The sequence below is a fragment of the Vigna radiata genome, chromosome 9, assembly GCF_000741045.1.
Source record: "Vigna radiata var. radiata cultivar VC1973A chromosome 9, Vradiata_ver6, whole genome shotgun sequence".
Classification (NCBI taxonomy): domain Eukaryota; kingdom Viridiplantae; phylum Streptophyta; class Magnoliopsida; order Fabales; family Fabaceae; genus Vigna; species Vigna radiata.
Window position 1 is genome coordinate 6,505,259 of NC_028359.1, and position 24,429 is coordinate 6,529,687.

At 30.9% G+C, this 24,429-nt stretch overlaps 3 protein-coding genes across 4 annotated transcripts; 1 reads left to right on the forward strand and 2 right to left on the reverse strand.

Annotated features, from left to right (window-relative positions):
* Positions 1 to 211: 211 nt before the first annotated feature.
* Positions 212 to 9,576, forward strand: LOC106772966 (acyl-CoA thioesterase 2). Its single transcript, XM_014659622.2, has 17 exons — positions 212 to 540; positions 702 to 794; positions 1,233 to 1,300; positions 1,832 to 1,913; positions 2,413 to 2,459; positions 2,596 to 2,721; positions 3,181 to 3,258; positions 3,351 to 3,438; positions 4,777 to 4,889; positions 6,790 to 6,852; positions 6,936 to 6,991; positions 7,866 to 7,970; positions 8,146 to 8,202; positions 8,567 to 8,668; positions 8,814 to 8,862; positions 9,224 to 9,292; positions 9,383 to 9,576. Exons 1-17 carry the CDS (start codon positions 525 to 527, stop codon positions 9,458 to 9,460), a joined length of 1,290 nt encoding a protein of 429 aa, XP_014515108.1. The 5' UTR covers positions 212 to 524; the 3' UTR covers positions 9,461 to 9,576.
* A 1,001-nt stretch (positions 9,577 to 10,577) lies between these two features.
* LOC106772967 (F-box/kelch-repeat protein SKIP4) lies at positions 10,578 to 13,681 on the reverse strand. Of its 2 annotated transcripts, none has more exons than XM_014659623.2 (3): positions 13,597 to 13,681; positions 11,988 to 12,499; positions 10,578 to 11,339 (listed from the first exon to the last, which is right to left on the reverse strand). In XM_014659623.2, exons 2-3 carry the CDS (start codon positions 12,476 to 12,478, stop codon positions 10,742 to 10,744), a joined length of 1,089 nt encoding a protein of 362 aa, XP_014515109.1. In that variant the 5' UTR covers positions 12,479 to 12,499; positions 13,597 to 13,681; the 3' UTR covers positions 10,578 to 10,741. The 2 variants fall into 2 exon arrangements, with proteins under 2 accessions (XP_014515109.1, XP_014515110.1); XM_014659624.2 differs by lacking the exon at positions 13,597 to 13,681 and adding an exon at positions 13,399 to 13,577.
* An 8,520-nt stretch (positions 13,682 to 22,201) lies between these two features.
* On the reverse strand, positions 22,202 to 23,564 carry LOC106773210 (MATH domain and coiled-coil domain-containing protein At3g58250-like). Its single transcript, XM_014659922.1, has 4 exons — positions 23,440 to 23,564; positions 23,239 to 23,353; positions 23,027 to 23,054; positions 22,202 to 22,914 (listed from the first exon to the last, which is right to left on the reverse strand). The coding sequence occupies exons 1-4, from the start codon at positions 23,562 to 23,564 to the stop codon at positions 22,202 to 22,204; spliced, it is 981 nt and encodes a 326-aa protein (XP_014515408.1).
* Positions 23,565 to 24,429: the final 865 nt, after the last annotated feature.

The following is a 24,429-nucleotide window of genomic DNA, read 5'->3' on the forward strand; positions in this document are numbered from 1 at the left end:
ATAAAAATTACTAATAATTAAAATTAAGGAATTACAATTATAAAAAATTGTGAATTTATAAATTATAGAAATCAAATATTTGAAAAAAGAAAAATAGAAAGGAAAACATAGTGTACCAAAACAGCACGTGCATAGAATAACTGCTGAACAAAATTGCCACGACTCCTTGGATTTGGATATTGAAAATAGTGAGAATAAAAAGAAGAAAGAATAATAAAACTCTTCAATCAGTGGAGGGGATATCTGATGTGGGCCACCGCGTCGTAAAGTCATGCACCCGCCGACCACTTTTTCACGTTGAGCCGTAATTCAAAGCTCGGTCGGAGCACTTCCACCATACCCATCGTCCAATGCTATTGGCTGAAATCCCACGCATCCATGATTAAGCCCGCACCGCAGCGCACTGGATCCCACACCGTCCTCTACACTATATATTACCGTGCACAATTTGTCAATGTACACCCATTCACGTGCTAAACGCTTAAGCCGAATAAACATAATTGAATTTGAATTTCTCCGCGAAAATGGAGAACGAGAAAGGTAAGTTCCAATGAGGAATCATAAAATGCTTTTTCTCATTCTTTTTTTCTCGAAGCAATAAAAACACCATGATGATGATGACTATTTTCGGGGCTGATTTTTTTGTTTGCGATTTTTTATTTCGTTTTTTGTTTGAAGCTTTTGGATTTTTTTATTTGCAGCGTTTGAGTTTCTCGGACGCGTTCCTCTTCTGCAGAGGCTTCCGAGCTCGTCTGTAAGGAAGATATCTCAACTTGTGGATGTCATAAGCTGCGGTAATTTTTCCGTTTTCTTAAGGATTGCATTAGCGTTTGTAAATTGCAGCTGGACGAGTAATCATATTGTGATAACTAATTAGCGTTACGATAACTAGTAGTGATACATGAGAATGCAGTAAAGTGGCTAGGTAATTGCCTAATTTATAGTGATTGCGGAAACCTACAAAACTGCAATCCTACATTATTGTAATTGTGGACACTGATTTAAGGCCGTGAAATTGAAATTTGTGCCATTACTTATCTTAAAATATGTTTGGAGAATCTTTCTTAAATTTGTCGTTAGGATGTTATTCCGTTCATCCTATAAGAGTTAGTGAAGTCCTTACTTCCCTTAAAAAATATATGGTATTTCATATTCAGTACTTGTAAACCTTGATTAGAAGATGCATTGGCTATTATTTTCAATTTTTGATTGATGGATGGATTTTTGTGTAGAGCCGGGAGAGTATGTTGTTCGTGAGGGTGAACATGGAGATGGCGTGTACTTCATATTGGATGGAGAGGTATGCTTATATATTTATGTTATTAGATGTCAGAGAAGCGAAAACTGTCAGTCAGGTTTCATTGGGTTGCCTTGGATATCTGTAGGTTAGTTTTGATAGGACTCTGCCCCAGTCATGAGGCAAATATGATAATGGCATAGAGAGTGTTGTAATTGTCTATTGCCAACCTTATTTGTCCATTGCTCTCGTCTCCAACTAATTTTTTCGTATTTTCTTAAAATGTTTATCAAAGATCCAAGTTAAATTTGTTCTGTCCCCCCTTAATTATCTGTTTCACTCTTCAACTATGTCGCAAATCTTTAAAACAGGTTACAAAAATGAAAACAAGGTGGCAATTTTGTAATTATTAGTAGAAACGGTAAAGTAAGATCAAACTCTCGACCAAGGTCATAGGGGCTTAGATACCATGTCTTGAACTTTACTATCACAATAGCTTAAACTTATAAGTGAAGCTGCATAAATGGCTTTATATTTACGAGTAGCATTTCATTTAACAAATTTATCCTGAAAATCCTATTTTATTGCTTGTAGGCTGAGGTTGTTGGATCCGTTAGTGCCAATGATGAAAATCGCCCCGACTTCCAGTTGAAAAGATATGACTACTTTGGTTATGGTAGAAAACTTAATTGTTATATCTCAAATTGCACTTTATTGTTAAAGTATTTTCTTTCATCCCATAGGCTACATACTTGTCTGGTAGTTCTGGCCTGATTTGGTTAACCATAATTATTTTCTTCTGCTGCGCTACGAAGTATATAAGTTAAACGCCTAATTGCACTCATTAAAGTTTGATGCTCTAGAAAGCATTGATCTTTCTGAGACATTGATGGTTAAAATTAGCAGGAAAAGGATTGACTAGTTTTTGGTTGCTATTATTTCTCCAGTCCTTCAATCTCTAATATTATTTCATGATACCACAAATTTGTAGAACTTTGCCAATGTAACTGCTATGTTTCTTATCCTTTAACCTTTCTCTTTGGGTTAGTTGGATATTCATTTGCCAATTACACATATTGTCCCGTTCAAGATTCTTGTACATAAGCTTTTGCTTTTGTCTTGAGTTATTTTCTGTAATTAGAGACATGAGAATGGTGTGAACTTGCTAATTTCAGGTTTGTCAAACACAGTTCACCGGGCAGGTGTTGTTGCTTTGTCTAAGGTGCCCTTTTAGTTTTTTGTTCCACTGCTTTCCAATGTCAAAACCTCAGGTTGAGTGTACTAGCAATCACCTGAGATCACTTTAATGAAATAAATTATTCACTCCTGCAGCGACATTTTTATTTTTGATGTGGCAGCTGACATGCTTAGTGCTTCCCTATGAGCACTCAACACTGCTGCAGCCAAAATCTATCTGGAGAGCAGAAAATTGCGCTGAGACATGCTCACCTGTGGAGAATATACTGCATGTGGAACCCATGGAGGTGCTCTCAATGGATATCATTAATTTGATTATTGATTTCTTGTTGTTGAAGTCTTTACGTAGTGAGGATTTTATAGTGATTATTTTATTTGTGCAAGAAAAATAATTGTATGTTTAACTGCCTGCGTAGTACTCATTTTGACCTTCATAGATCTTTTCACAACTAGTTGAGGCATGACCTTCAGAAAAGACATGCTAACATGCAGATAGGTGAAAGATAAAAAATAAAAAAAGAAGACTAGGGAAAGGAAAGATGGTTCAGCAATTTAAATATTGTTGAATATGGATAGATGCTTGATTGCTATTGGATAAGGGTAGGAAAAAAATAGACTGATGTGGATATCCTAGTTCTCTATGATGGTAAATTTTTGTATATTCGTTCATATGTATGATGTATCTTTGATGGCATGTAGCAATACCCTGGAATTAAGCCCTAAAGCTTCGTTATTGTCTTTGGAAGGTAGATATCTTCCGAGGAATTACCCTTCCAGATGCTCCAAGATTTGGAAAGGTGTTTGGGGGGCAGATGATTGGACAGGTATGATTATCGTTCACAATTAAGGCATGATATCCATGTCAGTGGTACCACCTTTGATACATATATTAATTACTGAAATATTTAATGCGCAGGCACTGGCTGCAGCATCAAAATCTGTTGACTGTCTAAAGGTTGTTCATAGTTTGCATGCCTATTTTATTCTTGCGGGAGATTTAGAAAGTAAGCATGTTTGATCACTTGACCTGATCTATTTCTTTTTCCTGAGATGAGATGGGTCCTATTATAGGTTCTTAAACTATGAATCTTGAAAGCTATATTTTCTTTTTCTGGTCCTGCCCATTAATTTATAATAAATCATTTAAATTTTGGTATAAAGTTAATTTTAATTTAACCATAGAAAAATTCTTTTCTGAAAAACTATTGAAATTCAACTTAGAAGTTGAAAGAGACTAACCCACAAGGATAAGGTTAAAGAGTTTAGGTAGTTTGTGTCAGGTCTTAGATTCAGATTTCATTATTGTTTTTATACACAAAAAAGTAGACGTTTGACAGAAGGGCTTCCTGTACACAAACTCACCACCATGACTCCATACATGTTTGAATTGTTTACCTGATCATTCCATTGCCGTTGATACTACTGGTTGGGAATACGAGGAAGGTGTTTGACTTAAGGTTCACCTGGTCGCATTATTGGTCCTAGTGCCACTTTTTGGATACGAGGCTGGTAAAGCACTAAGATTTTTATAAATGGGTCTCCAACAAACCACATAAGTCAACTTAATAACACATTCCATCTAAAACCTTAAGATATTAGGTTGCAGATATTGCTCAATTTGTCCACTTTTCACCAGTGAGATTCCATATTCACACTTGGAATCATACAATTAGACCTACTGGTTTGGGATGTCATTTGTTGTTCCAACAGATGGTGAAGACTTTATTGACTGTGAAGGCTGAATTTTTGCCCAAAAGATAAGGACACCAATGTTGTATGGACATTGGACACCACTAAAGCAGCCTGCTATAATAAGCAACGTGTCTGTACTCCTGCATTACAATAGGCCCATTGCTGCCCCTCAAAACATCACATTAAATGATGAATGGTTTTGAGAAATTAGGTGTCACATTAACAGGTCCCACTAAATCTTTGCTGCAATGCCTCAAAGACTCTCGGTGCTTCTAACATCCAATGGAATTCCTTCCTTTTTTAGGAAATAAATATCAGTGAGTTTTCAAGTTCTATATGGGTCATTAGCCGAACTCCATGCTTTCTTCTAATCTATATATCATGTTACATGAATTGCTTATACTAGAGCTTAGTTGGGAAAATAATTTGTAAGCTAGTTTTCATGTTTACTTTCACAGTTTCTACCAGATACTAGATCGTATATTTTGTCCCTTTTAAGATTAACTTGAGTTAATAATGTTATATTCTTTATGATTGATTATATGAAGTTTCATGTGTAAATACCATTATTATCATACATGTACTGCAAATTTATTTCTGTGCTGTAGCTTGTAAACATATTATACACAGTGTGAACTTTTCTTTTACAGAACCAATTACATATAAAGTTGATCGTATCCGTGATGGGAGGAGCTTTGCTACAAGGAAAGTAGAAGGAATTCAAAAGGGAATTACCATATTCACGCTGTTGGCTTCATTTCAAGTAATCTTATATAATTTTGGACTTAGATGAATAATATTTCTTTAGTAAATTATCTTATTTGTGAATTTCGCCTTATTGTTTTCTCTCTCTTATATTTGTATTTTACTTGTTATATAATCTATCAAACCAATTTTTTGTACTAATTATTATTTCTGCTGGTGTATCGTTCATGATAAATGTTTATTTTATATAACGAAAATTTATAGTATGTAAATGCATTTGAACATATAGAAGTTATATTATTGTAATTAAAATTCGTAGCAAATAGATGCTTTTCAACATATAATTTATATTTCAAATTAACGATAAACAATTTATATTATGATACACGGTTTTTTTAGCTGTTGACAATTTCTTCTAAAAGATATTGAAATTCAATTTCGAAACAAAAGATGAAAATAATAGATTGATAGAGATAAATTAAGAAATTTCTCTAAAATTGTTCTCGTTGAAGAATAGTTGTTAAAACATTTTCATTCAAGATAACTATTCTAATCTAGATAAAGGATAGTTATCTTCTAGCTTAACATTTTAGACTTTACCACTAGGAATTCTAAAGAAGAAAATACTATTCAGAAGAACATCTAAGACGTTGCAGCTATATAGGACTACTATCGTTAACTACAGGAGGACTAGATGATTAAACTCAGTGCTGCAGAACAGGGGGCGTTCTGGAATCATGGAAATGAAAATGTTTATATTTACTTGGGTTATGGCACGTAGATCATTATATCTAACGCCGTGAAAAAGGACATCATTGCTGATGCATCTGTTACCTGCATTAAAACCACTTTATCACTTGTCTGTTACTATTTTTTTTGTTTCGTATTTATCTTTAAAGTACTCATTCTATTTTAAATTACAGAGATACGGACTGAACAAAAGTGAATTTTGGACATCTAGTGACCTCATAGACTAGGTTAAATGGTTAGAACTTAGATACTATTGAGATAACAGGAGTGATTTCTCTTGTATATTGCTAAGCAATTTGTACACTATCTACACAGAGTGTGAATCAATCCTTGAAGTTTACGGATTATGATCAAGCTATCTAAGAAAACTATATGACCAAAATATCTAAGAAACTAAATAAACAAGGAAGCATGGAAATAGAATTAAGTTAACATCAGGATAGTATCTCAACAGATATAAAATAGGAAAATAAAATTTTAACACCATTTTGACACTGTACACGTGTCAAAATGTGGTTGGACGATTTCAAATTAAAAAAACAAATTTTGGTTTTTTTCTTCCAAACATACCCCTGTCTCAACTTTTTTAATTTGAAATCGTCCAATCCCATTTTGACACGTGTGCAGTGTCAAAATAGTATAAAAAAATGGTGTTAAAATATCATTTTCCTATAAAATATCTGTTTATTGGGTCCTTTATGGTTGGCTGCAAGGGAACAGGCCCAAGATCATCTTTCATGAACAAGAATGTAAAAATGATGATTTTTAAATTGATAGACTATTGGACTATATTGGTGGTTTCTGGCTATTTATGACTGCAATTTAAATTACGGTGAAAAATGTGAAGAATGGATCCAGTACGTGAAACAGGTCGCAGGAATCCTTTCCACAGAAGAGGCTATAACATTCTGAACTGTTATGAGTTGTACCTAGGAACATCTGCAAGTTTTCAATATTATGTTGAATAATTTTTTTTGAAGGTCAAAATAAGGAAAAAAGAAATTATTTCAATTACCTAAAATGTAAATTTTATTTTCCATAAGTTTCTTTTTTATCTATTTTTCGTAACAGCAAAACACAGTGTGGCTAATGCATCTTCATGTTGGTTGTGGTCGGTCATCTTAGATACATATAAGCTATTGCTCCACTCAAGGAATTACATTCTGAATTTATAACACATTTATCATTGTTATTTTTCTAATCTGCAGAAGGAGGAATCGGGGATGGTCCACCAGAAAGTAGCTATACCATCTGTGCCATCTCCAGATAAGGCAAGATACAAGGTTATGTCTATTAAGATTTTTTGTTACTTTGGATTTCTGATTATTAATATTTTTTATTCTGTTGCTTATAGCTTCTACCAATGGAAGAGCTACGGGAGAGACGTCTTACTGACCCTCGTTTACCAGTGTAAGATTTATTATGAAGAACATGGTTGATGCAATATTGTTCTATATGACTATATTTGTTTTTATTCATCTTCTATTGTATGTTGATGTGTTTGTTTACTGTAAAATGGTCATGGGATCTTTTCTATTTATCAAATGTATCAGTCACAACTGTATAAAGGGTATACAAGAAAGTATGTTTGTTTTCTGTCTATTGGAATTTGATTTATACCACAGGTGAAGCCCATATTCTTCCCGTTAATCCATCCACGCATAAGATTTGAACCTGGGACTGGCAAGTTGGGGTGCCCGGTCCTTAATCATTAAAATGTTTCCTTGGGGACAAAACCAGAGAAACTTAAAACCTATGGAAAGTTTATTTTCTAAGTATTACTTGTTCAAGGATTTTGCTAACTCGTTTTGAGTACAATAACCATACTAAGTTTCAAAATATGGTTAACTGAACAGCAAGACATCAAGGAAAAGACAACCTCTCCTTTATATTTGCTGATTGAATCATAAGTGTATATTTTGCACTGGATGTATATGTATTTGGTCTTCAGTAGATAATATTGGCTAGATTTCTAATTTTAAGGAACTTATACGGCTAATCTTCTAAAGTCTTCTTCAGCTAGAGTTGTTGGACTATCCCTGTTCAGTTTTTATTATTTTTTAGTAAATTAATTAAATTGCCGCTTTTACATCATGTTACATTTTCAGTTGTCGCAACTGCCAACATTTTCATTGCATATTACGTTAAGCTTTTGAATTCTAGATGCACTATCATCACTAACTTGTAAAGACTTCTATTTTGGCCGAAGGGAGGTGTGATTTTGAACTATGTTGATAGCTTGCATGATGATTTTCTGTATCATAATTACAATTTTCTGCCACAGAACCTACCGGAACAAAGTGGCTACATCTGAATTCATACCCTGGCCCATAGAGATACGGTTATGTGAATATGAATTCTCAACAAATATGACAAAATCTCCCCCCAGGTTAGGCTGATGCTCGGTCTGCAGTTTCTTCCTTACTTGCCATTTATTTAATGCACTGATAAGAAAGATTTGGAAGGGAGGGAGCATCACACTCTTTTCTTTTCCAAATCTAACCTTAATGTCTTCTTTTTTAAATGATAGATTTCATTTAAACTTGTGTAGCTACTGTTTGCAGTTTGAGATACTGGTTTAGAGCAAAGGGAAAACTTTCAGATGATCAAGCCTTGCATAGGTACATATCTTGTATATTTACTTTAGATGTGTCTGGTTCTCCAACTGTTATAGCAGAATTTTAAGTGATTTGCACAAGCTAAAGCTTGTTTCTGGAGCTACTTAAGCAGTTTGAGTCATGTTAAATCTATGTCTGGCCACTGAAATATTCTCCCGATAAAGGATTAGTTGACAGAGTCTGAACAAATGGAAATTGCCAAAAGTTTGTTGTACCAAATGCATATATCTTGAACCTGCATCTCTAAATACTTTGATACTCTTTAGCATACTTAAACAATGCATAATAAAATTTTCCAAAGATTGAATAAAGAATTCAAAAGTGGTATTTGATTTCTTGCATTTCATTTCATTTTCATACTTTTCAGGTGCGTGGTGGCATATGCTTCAGATCTAATATTTCTTCAAGTAAGCTTGAATCCCCACCGTGAGAAGGGTTTCAGGACACGTTCTGTTAGTCTGGACCACTCGTAAGTATTTAAAATTCTACTGGTGAGCTAAATAGTTTATTTGACATTAGAAAACGTGGGTCTTTGTGCAACAAGTTCTTAAGGTATAAATTTTTCTTTCTTGCTTTTTGCTAAATGTTTTTTTTTTTCTTAAATTTTATTCCAGTATGTGGTTTCATCGATCTGTAAAAGCAGATGATTGGGTGCTATTTGCGGTGAGTTTCGTATTAGTTTCACTCTTGTTTCTCATCTTTAATTTTGGGGGAAATTACAGAAAAAGAAATTTCCATAAAATTATTCAGTTTCTGATCAATGACATAAATCAAAATTCTGTAAATTATTATTTCATTAATCAGCTGCGGTCCTATTTGGTTTACTACCAAAAACAATTTCAAAATAGTAGTGACACATATTTCAATATAAAATTTATCATTTGACAGTTCAAAATTAATTCTATCAAAATTCAGTTCTACTAAAATTTAAATCAAATTGACACACTTTAAACTGTAAATTTCTTTTTTATTTTGTTTCGTTTTTTTTTATTTGTGTTGATTGTAAATACATTTGGTTGTACAGATCTTTACTCCCACTGCCCACAGTGCACGTGTCTTTGTGACTGGCCAAATGTTCAATCAGAAGGGAGAGGTAAAGCATGATCAGATTATATCAATTCATTTTCCCTCTTTTCCTGTTTATCTTTGTTTTTTTACATGTATTACTCTGTTAAACTTGCAGCTTCTTGTATCATTGGTTCAAGAAGGACTAGCCAGGAAAATTAATCCAGGAAATTCAGCCATTAAATCTAAGTTGTGAGCTGCTATACACAGAATAAATGTATCCATTTTATATTTTTATTTTAAAAATTCTCATGTATGAATAATATCTTAATAATTCAATTATAGATGAAAGTTTATATTTTGTTCTAAAAATGTTTCTCCCGTGTAAACTTTACCATGGATTTGGAGATATAAGGATTGACTTTGTGATCTAAATTGATGAAAAGGATCCCTCCTGATAAATTCAATACATTAACAACTAATATTTGTTTGATAAATATTAACAATTAATATTTATAAATGTCATAATAGACAAATGATTTAAACCAAGTATTATTTATCAATAATCCATGTATTCTAAGTAAATTTCACAACTTTGTATATTAGATGGTACAAAATAAAATGGAAATAAATGCTTGGTGTATCTGAGAAATTTTGAAAGATAATTTTTTTTTTTTATAAAAAAATTGAAATGTTTTAATAATATAGTGTTGTTGGTGTACAAAATTTTAAATTTTCGAAATTTATGAGAAAATTTTGATTATTTAAAATTAGTTAATTTCAAATTTGAACTATAAAAAACAATTTAAAATTTTTGTACAGTCAAATTTATAATTTTTGTTTTGGTTAGTGTTGGTTGTGTCTGCAGATTTGATGGTATCTATTTAGGATAGCATTTGATGTAGAAAGTTGTAAAATTATAAAATAATACGTGAGGATATAATAAAAACTGTAAATACTTAATAAACAAGTATAAATATTTTTAATATGATGAAATTTTTTTATTAAGAACTCAAGTAAATATATATGAAATTATGATAAATTTAAAACTTAATTATTTATCTAAGTACATTATTTAAAATGTAAAATAATTTAAATTTAATGTAATAAAATTTATTCAAAATTATGATTTTGTTTGGTATTAATTTAAGAAATGAAAATTGAATAGGAGAATAACCTTGTCCGTTGTTTTGATAGATTCTTAAAGGTTAAAGAAAAATTTGTAGGGTTCGTGATTGATTTTTGTATGCTGAAGAAAGTTAATATTAAATATTAGTCCAATAGTAAATGAGACTCTTAATTACAACAACACTGAAAAACAACTTGTTAAGATTCACAGTTTGGGTAACCATGCAACAATAAACACAAAGGACTCCAGCAGTTGTGCAGTATCATTAGGATTATGCAGGTTATGTGATTCAGATAATTTACAAAAGTTCAAACCTTGGTAACATTGTACCAAGTAAAGAAAAAAAAAATTATGTAACATTGATACATGTATCTTAACATGAATATATACACACAAACTCATTAATGCTCAGATTGCTAAGCATTTACAACTTATTACAGTGAAATCAGATAACAATCCTGGTATGGAAGAACTCATCAACACCTGGCCCTCATTCCCCAAATTACCAACATCAACAACCACAGTGCTAAGCATTTTCCCAACAATGAAAATGCTTCTACCAACTGCAACAAGCTGACAAGGTGGTCTAGTAAGCAGTGGTGATAGTTTTCCAACCTGTATCCACTGGCGTCTCCCTTTGTGCCACATCATTAACCTAGTTCCTAAAGTTTGATCCAAGACATAAAGGGTGTCCTCCACAACAACTGCAGGGCCTGTCCACCCTGAAACCATGTCAGCATCTGCATACTGCCATGTGCCACTTGATGGTTCATATACAATGGCAAATAAATGAGGAGTTACAGGGTATCTGGAAAACCGGACGTATATCTTCCCACCAAGAACTACTGAATCTTCAACATCAGAAAAAACAGCAATATCTCTTTGAGATCTCCAACAATTTGTCAGAGGGTCAAAAGTATCCCAAGAATGAGAATATGTTGGATTTGAAGCTAACCCTCCGATAGCATATAGTTTTTCATCCAAAACTTCACAAGCAAAGAAGCACCTGAAAGGTTTTTGCAGAAGAAAACAGTAATTTCTACATTGCTGTTGGGGATAAAACTAAGGCCAACAAAGACTATGCAATTTCAACTTCAATTGTAAAATATAGACACCTAAATTGACATATAAAATGTATACTAGTAATGATTCTTTGACAATGTTATGAGAGCATAATGTAAAAACAGTTGTTGATCAAATTATACTTTCAAAACAAAAGCTCTGTAGAGTCTGTAAAAAAAAAGTGAATTACAGCATAAGGATAACTGGGATTTTAGAATGGAAAGAAACCTTATTTCTTAATTCTGAAGGATATGTACTCCTAAAATCATGTTGTACCAATACCAGTTATGGATCAGTACTTAGTACTGGTAGGTAACAGAAAATTTGGGTACTTTTCAATTCCAATAAAACAGTTTAGAAGTCATTATTCATGAAAATAAATTATTTTGGATGCCATACATGCAAACTATTTTCTTTCCAAGTAGTAAGTTTGTGGCTGTCCCTAGTTTCCTGGTATCAACAATCATTAACAATTCAAGTAACTGCAACAACAACTCTACCTAAAATCTATGATGAAAAATCCTAGCAGATTGATATTTACGTAGCACGTACAAACATAGATTCCTGAAGGAATAAACATGAGGATATTTACCTAGCAGTTGACATGGAAGTAGCTTGAACCCAACAGTTTGAGGAAGCATCATATGAATAAACCTCATCAGTACAATCTATTGACCAGCTACAACCACCCAACAAGAATAGCTTATTTCCCAAAGCTTCAAAACCCATGCCTTTTCTTTTTGAGATGTGAGGTGGAATACCATCAACCAGCTTCCAATTTCTTACTGAGGCGGTTGGATCCAAAACATAACAGAAAGTCTCATTTAATTTGTCCCTGCACAGAGCATAAATCCAGGTTTCATCCAATTTGTGCTTCCGACGGTAAGTGCACCACTCTTCGTTACAAATTAAGTCCCTCCATCTCTTTGAGACACACTTCAGGACTGGATGATATTTTCTAGGAACTCTTGCCAGGCACATAAGAGATATATCATCTGGAAGGCCATAGATAAGCACAGAATTGGTGTTTTCTACTTCATTGACACAATTTGATGATTCTTCTCTGAAATCTACATTCTCCATTGGATAGTACAAACAGAGGACCTGAAAAGAAAGGATGAATGTTGGTGAAACTCTTATCAGATCATAATTGCACTTGCTCTTTGTGCGTACACTGAACAAGAAACATCTAGCCAATATGATCCCAAGCCAAAAGTAACATCATGGCAGATATAAACCTCAAAGGCTGTGTCAAGACACAAACAAGATCAAGTTTTGTGAGACCAGCACTGTACCACTTTTAAAGCTTAACGTTGACATGGAGAAGGTGTACAAATCATGTGACTTAAACTTTCCTTAAACATGAAGAGACTGCAGACACTTTAATCAGATTACAACCCTCACTAACCACACTGCAAACTCGTAATGAAATGTCAACCTCCAAAAATGCTTATAGTTTCTAGCTATAAAAAAAAATTCTCCTTCTCCTCCTACTTACATATACCGATAATTTCTTCTTTATACCCCTTACAGGACATAAACACATGTAGCTTAACCATGATGTGAAATACCATCACCTTTACAAAAATAATTTACAAAAATAAGTCCATTCCATTTTGCAGGCATTACTTATCAGAACACAACCAGACTACCCAAAAAAGAGAAAAAAACTTCTTCTGTCAAATTATATGAAAGAATATACAAATTTAACTTCACACAAAATATTTACGCAAGGAATATCAATGCCCAAATCACGTCAAAAATGAATAAGCAAAACACAAGTAGGGTTTCCCAACTGGCCACAGATCATAAATGGAGAAACTAACAAACTACAATCACAAGCTTCATAATCATTCTCAGCATCACAGTCCAAAAAACAGAATCCAAATATAGTCNTAATATAAAGCCAGTACATTTCATTTTCCCAGACTTGAGCTAGACCAAATGTAAAACCAGAAGCAACCCATTTAAGAATAAACGCAAAAGATAACTTCTTTACACACCCCTTCCCGCAATCATTGCAATTCCAGATCTAAAAGCAAAAGGGGCGCACAAAAACTCTCATCATTCCAAAGATTTCAAATTTGACAGTCAATGCCAAACAATCCGAGAGATATAAATCAAAGATCGACATAATAAGAAAGCTAATTCAATTTTTCTTTTGGGGTTTTGTGATAAGAGGAATGGAGAAAGAATGTCACCTGTCACCAACAAAGGGATTCGACTAAGAAGTCCGACAAATCAAGAAAAAACGATTCTTTAGCAGTACCCAGATATTTATCGTGCTGTTAATTGATGACAATCTTTTAATAAACAACTTCACTTTTTAATATTTTAATTGAAAAAAAAAGTTAATACTAAAAAATTAAAGGACTACTTTGTTTTTCTTTAGTCCTATACTCAAAATCATGACTTATTTTGTCAATATAATAATCATAAATTTATTGGGTTTGATTAATTCATAAGTTGTTTTTGTGTCACTTTTACTTTTATTTATAATTAAATATGCTTTAAATTCTCACACTTTAATATTAAACTAGAATTCGTTCAAGATTTAAATTTTTATATAATTTAATATTTAAACTTCAAAAATAAATAAATATTTTTTTATCTTAAAATTTTCATGTTTCAAATAATATATCATTTGATATCTTCGAGTTTAAATATCAATATGAAATATCATTTAATATATAAAATAAATTAACATTTTGGATTAAGATACTGTATCAGTTTATTTTTAAAATTTAAGACTCAAATGTTTCAAAATTTGAAATAATAATAAAAGATAGTTTTGAGTTTAAGTAGTTTTTAAGACTCAAATATCATTTTATTTATTTTAATATTGAAGGTTAATATTAAACATAAGTTCTCATGAAAAATGTGTAAAAAAATAAAATACAATAGAAAAAAAAGAAAACAACTTCAATAATTTTCTTTTAAACTAAACTGATTTTGGAGTTTGAATAATTACATAATTAAATTAGTTACAATCCGCCACTGAATTAAGATTTAAGTTATATTTGGTTGATATGTTATGGTGGAAATATTTGTGGAAAACATTCACATTATTGATTTGTTTTAAATATTTGTGTAGATTTTGTCTAATTCAACCTCATAAAATTTGTTTGTAAAATGAAGTCTACACTCAGTTATATATTATAAATTAATTTTATCTCTAATCGATACGAAACATCGTTACTTAGATAATATGATCCAAATACAAATAAAACATTCTCTTTAGCCTTTTTCAGTTAGCAAACTTTTCCATATAAATATATCAAGGCAGATTCAACATTAGATTCTAACCAAATGTCATAACTTCATCCCATAATTTTTTGAGATGATTACATGCTTTCTCATCCATATCTTTTACCTGTTTACTCTTCAGAAAACGAAGAACTGGACCCAAAGCTTCAAATGCGCAAACACTGAACCCAGTTTCTCATATCTTGACTTACAACAAGTGAGTGATGCTGTAAACATACTTATTCTAATAATGGAACCAAATTTAGATCTATTTTTGTAAATGATCTTATAAACATCTAAAGGAAAAAAAGATCATTGGAGTCATTGACGGGGTTGCCATCAATCTTTATTATATGGTTCATTCTTGTATACATTACTTGATCACAAAAATCCTAGCTTCAATCATACAAATATCATTTACAATAAGTTTAATTATACTTTTGATGTATATTTTCGTCAAGATATTTTATATAGGTTTTCGATTTTTTTTTCTCTCAATTACATGTCAATTTTTGAGAAATTGATGTAATTTAATTATTTTCTTTATTACTGTATCAACAACGATAAAAACATCTCATGTGTCAATTTGTGTTTTTTTTTTAATTTTATATTTTATTTTATTTATTTATTTGAAGTTATTTTTTTAATTTGGTCATATGTCACCATCTTGATGTATGTAATGAAAACATGGTAATAGAATGTCATGGTAATTATAAGGACATGAAAATAAGCCAAGGGTTGATGGGCCTTATGTTTAGAGAGTCCAGTCTATAAAGACTAAGAACACATGATTTAGAAGGAGCTTCTCTGAAAATCAGATTCTTCATTTAACCATTTTTCTTTCTCTCTCTAGAAACTCTTTCACATAGTTGTTCTGCCTTCTCTCTAGAATCTCAGCTCATTGAACTATTTAATGTTTGGTTTGAAGGGGTCTAAGCGTACACGACATCAAGAGCTTCACTTTGAATCGATCAGTATCTCCATATCATTCTGGTAAGTGGTCTTTCTGTTTCCCTCCGCCATTTTGATACCTAGGGTTTGGGGTTCTAGTGATTTCATGCAGTTAGAATTGTCCTCATTCTAATTTCTGTTAAGCCATAACTCTAAGAACTATTTTATATGGGGTTTATGGGTGTTGTTGTGTTGTGTCTGGGTGAGACTCCGTTAGGGCGTCTTCAAACATACTTTGAGAAACCCAGGTAAGGGAAGCTAATTATTTTGTAGGAATTTATTTTATAAAATATCTACATGTTGAATATTGAACTAGTGTGTTTTGTGAAGCCGTTATGCAATTTTTAATTTTATTGGATGCTTTAACTGACTGTGAAATTGTGCTTAAATATTGTGTGTTTAAATAATTGACTGGTATATGTGGATTGGATGTATTGATTTGCTGGAATTGGTATTTGATTTGGGGTGGTTGCAATGTACGTTCTGTGGAAGTCAGTCCTAGTTTGAGAAACTGGTGCTTGGGTAGTGATCAAGTCCTGTTTGTAGTAAGTGGGGAAGTAACTTTGGGCAGTTGGGTCTAGAACGTACTAGGACAAGATAGACAATTTAAATAAATTAATTGTTAATTGTTGAGAGCCTTTCTTTGTTGCTAGGATAGAGGAAACTTAAAAACCTGAGTTGGCACATCTCTGATCATAGAACAGCCCTGGCCTGGTCTAGTCAGTTGTGACTAGTCATATGTGCTGGTGTTGAAGGTGAGTTTGATGCGTTCAGACATCTGGGTCCTCTCCGGTGACCAATTGGGGGAAAGTAAGATCTCTACTATGATGGAAATTAGACAAGTAGTTTACCAAAAAGGAACCATTTTGGGTGCTTGGTGGGAAGTGAATGAGTGATTTTGAGAGTTTGGGGTATTGAGTGCATTTGTTCTGTTTGGGCAGTTTAGACAAGTCAGTTGTGACTTGTTAGGCAGATAAAATTGAACTAAAACACATTAAAAATGGCATAATTGAATTAGAGTCCATAAGTCATAGGATGCGATGTTTTGAAGTTAAATTCAAGCCTAAACAACTTTAGAATCACTATATAATTGGTAAAATCCATCTAGGTAAGTTTAAATAGGTGTCTATCACAAATTTGGGGTGTTAGAAGTTAAGTTAGTATTGGGAGTAGTGTTGGAGTTAGAAAAGTATGATACATACACACACACACACACACACACACACACACATATATATATATATATATATATATATATATATTATTAAATAATATGGAAATATAAGTTAGAAAAGCATGATATATATTATATTAATATAACAGGGATATATAAGATAGAGGGGAGTAAGTATGATATAAATTGTTATCATAATATTTATATATAAAAGAAAGTATGAGATAAAGATTACGTATGATATTAAATTTTACCTGTGGGGATGTATTATTATACAAGAAATTGTAGGGTTTTGTAGTGTGATTGAGATAACATGACAATATTGTCTATTTGAGATGATTGGAAGTGGTTGTGGAGCACATTCCGGTACATATGACTTGATCTTTAAAACTTAAACATGTGGTTTGATTATAATTCAAAGGTGTGAGAATTGGGAAAGAATGAAACATGATTTCATGGTTGCTTATGGTGGTAAATGTAAAATCTCTCGGTGAGATTCTTAGTGTATAGAATGAAATTAGGAGCTTAGTCTTGGGGGTCTTCCTGACGCTCCAATGGTCTTTCTTCTCACGTAGAGAGGGCTGAACCATGTGGTGAGGAGTAGCAGGAGGTCTTAGCCTTGGAGACTTCCATCATGCTCTAGGGCGCGGAACAGACTAACCTCGTGAGTGTGGTAGGGCGGGGGAGCCCAAGTATCACAAGCCACCACGGGTGCATGGCCCTCCATAGCTCGACTATCATTCTAAAGTCCGGACGAGTCAGGTCTAGAAGATAACATGTTAGGATCTGTGTTATATATATTGCTTTGCTTGTATTGCTCTGCTTGAGTGGAATACAATATGTATATATTGATATCATTGTATGCTTTTTATATAATTAGCTCACCCTTGCATTTGTTTGTGTTTGTGTCATGTTTGCGTTTGTTTTGCTTTTTGTGATGATCATCCACTTGGATGGGAGCATATGGAGACAACCTTGGATGGGAATGACAATGCTGCAGCCTAGTCTTCTTAAGACTTTCTTTGCTCTGTGTTATTTTGAAGAACTTTGTTCTGTTTAAAAATTTCAAATTTCTAGTACTGTTTCATGGATGATTGTAATCCTAAACTCTATTACTTTATAGTACTTAGAGTTTCAAATCCTTAACCATTTTGGATGACGGTAAGCTAAGTACCTTAATTACTCCTCTAACTGCTTTCAATTATTATGCATGATGACGTCTTGATTATGTATGTCTTTCTATCTAATTGGGACGTTACAGTAATGTAATAGAAAATGAATGACGAATTATTAACATTTGATTTGAAATAAATAGTAAGTGAATTAGATTATGAGATGAGTTTAGATTGAGATAAATTACATAAGTATGACATAGTGTGATGTTAACATTTATATAAAAACATAAAGAATGAGCTATGTGTGATATGTTCTTTTTTGGCTTTTTTTTTGTTATTATGCTTACTGTCTTGATTATGTTTATTGCGAATTAAATGTATATGTACAAGGAATGTGTAAATGTTGATGAGAAGGCTTTTAAGGGAGAAAGCATTTTACACTCATATTAGATATATTTGAGTAGGGACTAGGGACGACAACGGGTGGATGCGGATAGTGCCTACCTGCAACCCGAACTGAAAAACAAAAATCATTTGTTATCCCTCCGTTACCTGCACAGATATTCGTTTAAAAAATATATGTGGGTATTTTAAAATCCATGGATACCCACAAATATTTAAAAATTTAAATAAAATTACAAAAAATATATAAAATATAATATAAATTAAATTAAATATAAATATAATTTAATTAAATTTAACCTTATAAAATGTAAATTAATTTTATTTTAATTAAATTTAACTTAATAAAATATAAATTAAATTTTTATTTTTATTTTTTTGTAGATAACGGATATCCGCGAGTACGATAGTATAATACATGAGCCTGCACCCGACCCTTTTATAAGCGGGTACTAAAATATCCGTTATCCGCAACCTGCAAATAGTAAATATCTGCAGGTACCAACTATTCACAAATATCCGCTGACGTATTTTTTTTTTTGTCATCCCTAGTAGGGACTTTAAATGAGATGATCCATATTATGCTAGATATCCTAACTCATATAGACTAGGATATTTAGTAGTGAGAGTCTATGGATGTTTCCTATGATAGGAAAGAGTAATGAATGGATCATCTCTGATTAACATAGACAAACTCACCTTATTATTAGTAGGAAGGCAAAAAGAGTCATGTTTTGATAAGCCAAGATGTTATTGGTGTCCTGGTAATAGGGAGAAATCTCTGAGTCTTCTATATATACAAAAATTCCTCTAGAGGTAGATGTTTTAATTTACCTAAATAATAGTGTATGATTGAATGAAGTTAGTATTTGTAAGTGATTGCTTGTTTTAATCATTTTGAACTATTTATACTTCCTCTCTTTTAAAATATATTAGCTTATCATTGCCTTTTATATCATGGTTTTTTCACCTATGATGATTGTATGTTGTTGTAAGTATAAAATAACACGTGTAGGAAGGTTGATAAACCATGAGATTGCTTTGTGATTAGATAAAATATAAATGATACTTAAGTATACAATTTTGGTATTATATACATCCTCTTAGTTGACAAAGATTTCTTTATCTTTTTGAAGTTTAAATCCAAGTTTTACTCATGTAAATACATTTTTATATATTTAATGATAATTTATGCTTGTAATTAACCATGTAATGTTTTAAATTATTAAGTTAAATCCTACAATTTAGAAGGTTACAATTTTAATTCATAAGAAAAAGAAAAACAGGTTATGTACTTTAAAATATTTAAAGTACATTAAAATATTTATTATTCTTCGTTATTCTAAATATAAAGTTATTATTATTATTAACTTATATCAAAATATACTCACATGTTATGTACTTTAAAAGTAATATAATATATAAAAATAAGGCTTTATTTTTTTAGTTTTTAGGGTTATAAAAGGATGAAAAAAAATTCAAAGTCATATGGATTATCATAACTAAATTCCTTAATGAGTAGAAGATTAATAGTTAAAGAGTATTGTACATAAATTATATTTACATACCTATTAATAAAATGGAGGTAGGATAAATGTCAATTATTATCTATTGCAGTCAAATTGACAAAATGTTATTTCTAAATGAGACTATTATTGTTAATATCATTCTCTATAGAATACTTTAATAATTTTAGTTTTTTGCATTTAAACTATCTCGTTAAAAAAAATGTGAATAATTAAAATTTGTTATTATAGTGGTTTTTAATGCTGGTAGTTATTTTTATTTTTAGCTATCATCATTACATTTTTTTAATTACTGTGTGTGGTAAAAACATTTAAAAAAAAATGATGTTTTGTTACTGCTATTAATTGTTTAAAAAGAAGCTTAATTTTACTATTATGTGCGTGTTTGATTTTGTTAAAAGATTTATATCATTTTTAAAAAAAGAAGTGATTTTTCAGGTGGACAGTAGGTGAAATTAAATAAAAGAGAATCTCATAAACATAATTCTAAATCTATTTTTGTAGATTCTTTTATGATCTAATTTTATAGATGCGTAAAAAGCATATATTTTCTTCAGGCTTTGTATATACCATGCTTCTTTTATATGCAAATAAAAAGTTTTACTAAAAAAATAAAATTTCAGCATTATTAAGTTTAATGTCTCAATAGGTCCCTATTTTTGTTAAGAATCTCAAATAGGTCCCTCTCTTTTTCGGCGTCTCAATCAATGCCTTATTTTCTTAAAATTGAATCAAATAGGGCCTTTCCGTCAATTTGAGATGACGCCGTTAAGAAGAGTATGTTGACCGTGTAGTTTTTTATTACGCGACATTGAAAATGTGACTGAATTGTATTTTTTTAATTTTTAAATTAAAAAATGAAGTATATTTTGTATATTTCATTTTTCAATTCAAGAATAAAAAAACACAATTCAGTCACGTTTTTAATGTCACGTAATAAAAAACTACACTGTCAGCCTATCCTTCCTAATGGCGTCACCATATCCTTCCTAATGGCGTCATCTCAATTTGACGGAAAGGTCCTATTTGATTCAATTTTACAAAAATAAGGATTCAATTAAGACGCCGAAAAAGAAAGAGACCTATTTAAAATTCTGTACAAAAATAGGATCTAATGAAAGATTAAAATTTTTACTGAAAAAGATATATTTTATTATAATATATAATCATTTATTTTTCTTTTAATTTATATTGTTTTTCTACTAAACATTAATGATGGAGGAGATCCACATTGAACATAATGCAAGTAATTTGTTCCTTCGCACAAAACAATTATTATGTCAAATAATTATCCATAATGTTATACTTGTTTACCAAAGATGTCTGGGTGGTGTAGTTGGTTTTCAACTTCATTTAAAGATAAGAAATCATCAATTAAACTATTTCATTAAAAAATTGGAATAACTAAAAATTGTGATTAAAGTCGTTTTTTAATGTTTCTACTTATTATTACTTTTAGTTAATATCTTTACATTTTCTTTTATTGTAGTGGGTGGCAAGAATATTTAAAAATTATAGTTTTACGACTTTTATTAATTGTTTTAAAATAATAACTTAAATAATAATAAGCTAATAAAAAACCAAACTAAATTTAATTTCAATCTCCAAAACATAATTTTAAGTCTAATTTCATAGACTATTTTCTATTCTAATTTTAACTTAAGATTCAAATTCAGATTGTAACTAAGATTTTTTTATATATATATTTCTGCATAAGAAACATATATTTTTTTAGGAAAAAAATTAATAGATTCTTAGCACATTTACAAAAAAGAAAAATTTACTTTTATTATAATATAAAATCATTCCTTCAATAGATTAAACTATTTTTATACGAGACTACAGTGTGGAATTAGTCGAGGTTTAAAAAAATACCGGTCGAATGATATTATTAAAATAGTTCGATTTGAAATGTCGAATTTCATCACGGTTTTATTATTAAAAAATACATTAAAAAATAAAAAGAATATTTAAATTGTATTAAGTTTCCACTTTTCAGCTATGTAACTAAAACATTAAGAACACTACTACAAAAGAATGATGATGCTGAGGTACTCCTTACATAAAAAGTAAGAATTGCAAAGTATTTACTTATCAAAGATGGTGTAGTTAGTTATAACTTTTTCGTTTTGCTTTTGCAGTATAAGAATGATATTTTAACAACTCTTTTTTAACAATTTTTTTTAACAATTTTTTTACAATAAAACACTGTTACCATGTTATTGATCTGTTTAAATTTATTCTAAAAAAATATTTGAAACAGACCAATCACAAAACTTAATTAAAGTTGTCAAAATGCAACACTCTTAAGTACATAAACCACATGTAAAAATTGAAAACAATCTCAGTTTTTCAACCATTGTTAAAAAAATTTCATCAAAACAAGGGCTCTTTAGAACCACTTCTTTGATCTATATCCTAATATGTCATCCAAATTACGTTCTTTAAATCCTTCTTCTGCTTTTACCAAGTCTGTTTTTGCCCTTTCAAATTCGGTCTCTCTTTCAATGACTTCTGCCTTCAGCTTCTGTGTTCTAATTTCCAAATCATCCACTCTCTCCTTAGCCTTTCTTACATTAGCAATCTTATCCGTATAATTTTTCAAATTTAAGGCAGATTTAACATCAGATTCTAACCAACTCAAATCAAACCCAAATATCTTAACTTCATCCCATAATTTTTTGAGATGATCACATGCTTCATCATCCATATCTTTGACCTGTTTAGTATTCAAAAAATAAAGAAGTCGACCCAAAGCTGTGAATGCCCATTCAGTAAACTTGCAACTTCTCTTTTCTTGACTTACAAGAAGATAAGGATATAGTAGACATATATTTTCTAATAATGGAACATAATTTAGATCTATGTTTGCAAATGATCTCATGAACATTTCATGAAATAAAGGATATTCGGTGTGAAGATCCTTATCAATCTCGCGTCCAGTCCAATATTGTTCATTCTCGTACACATTCTTGATGACAAAAATCCCAACTTCAATCATACAAGCATCATTCACAATAAACCCACTACTAGGTTCATTGATATCATTGAGAAATACAAAATGTTTGCTACAAGTGACATCTGCATTAAACTCACATTCCAATCCTGAGAAAATTCACATTCAAAACGAATCAATTAGATTCTTCTATCCAAAATCTCCTAATTTTTATAAAGAAAGACAGTTGATTTTTTAAAATTTAAAAAGTGTGAAAAATACCTTGTCTTATAGTCTTCTGGTCATTAACCTGGTTAATTACTGTTAGAAAAGAAGAAAGAATGAAATATTGTATTTCTTATTGAATAATAAGGAGAGAGTACAATTGATATATATAATTATTTAGAGCAATATAAAAAAGGAATATAAGTATAAAAATATATGAACATAAATGCACAGATATGAACAGAGAATAAAATAATTCCAATAATTACAGCCAAACTGATATTTTCAGTTCTTTTCCAGTCCTCAGGTAAATTTGCACGATTCTCATCAGCTTCTAAATAAATTTTAAAGAAACATCGTCCAACTGGGATTTTGACCATGTACCTAAAAGCAAAGTTAAAACACTTAATAAAACTAACTAATAAAGGAAAATAATATAACACGTAGAGAAGAAAATTTGAATAGAGCACCATGAAAAACCATCCAGTATAAAATTGTCGGAGTGATGTCGTTGATTTTTCAATTTAGAGAAGTTGTTGATCCTCCATGTGTACTTCTCAAAAGTCAATTTAGGCCTTTTGTTGTCATTCTCCATTTCATTAACTTGCAAATTTTAATCTGAAAAAGGAAAAAATGTTAATATTTACCAAGTGAATGGATTAGTGATAAGTATGCAAGAGTATTTATAAGATATTATGATTTTATGTCATTTATGTGATTTTAATAAAAAATCTCTCTATTGGATACAAACAATTAAAGAGACACTTAATGACAATTAAAAGATAAGAAACTGACAAAATAGATTCTTGAGTCACTTCGCTTGACCTGTTTAAGTCGAACAAGTACATTATCTATATCTTAAAAATATTGGATAATTAATTATTATATTGTAAGATATTATATTTAAATATTTTAGAAATACAACAAAATATGATAATTAGATATATATCATTTATAAATATATTAGAAATATTTCATAACATTAAATATTCACTCAAAAAAATAAAAGTGATGATTATCAGTTAGATATTCACGAGAAGAAAATTTTGAAATTTTAACACAAACCTTAAAAACACGTATGAAATAGAGCGACTTCTCGGTTTCAATGTCTTGTAACGGATAGAATTGAAACTTGAAAAAAAAAAAAAGTAAGAACTGAAGTTAAGTGTTAGAAGTTTAATATGTACTACCAATATTTAATAATCCGAAAAGATGTTCCAGTTTTCTAAAAAGGATAATGAAAACACTAGTAGAAAAATAGTTTTTTATGATGGGTAAAATTGACTTATTATGACGGATGACCTGGCGTATAGTTCTGGGTGTCATAATAAGTCTGTGTATTTTATGCCGGACAGAAAAGTCCATCATAATAGGTCCAGTGTATTATGACGGACTTTCTGTTACCTATTATAATAGGTCCAGTGTATTATAACAAATTTTCACTTATCCGTCATAATATA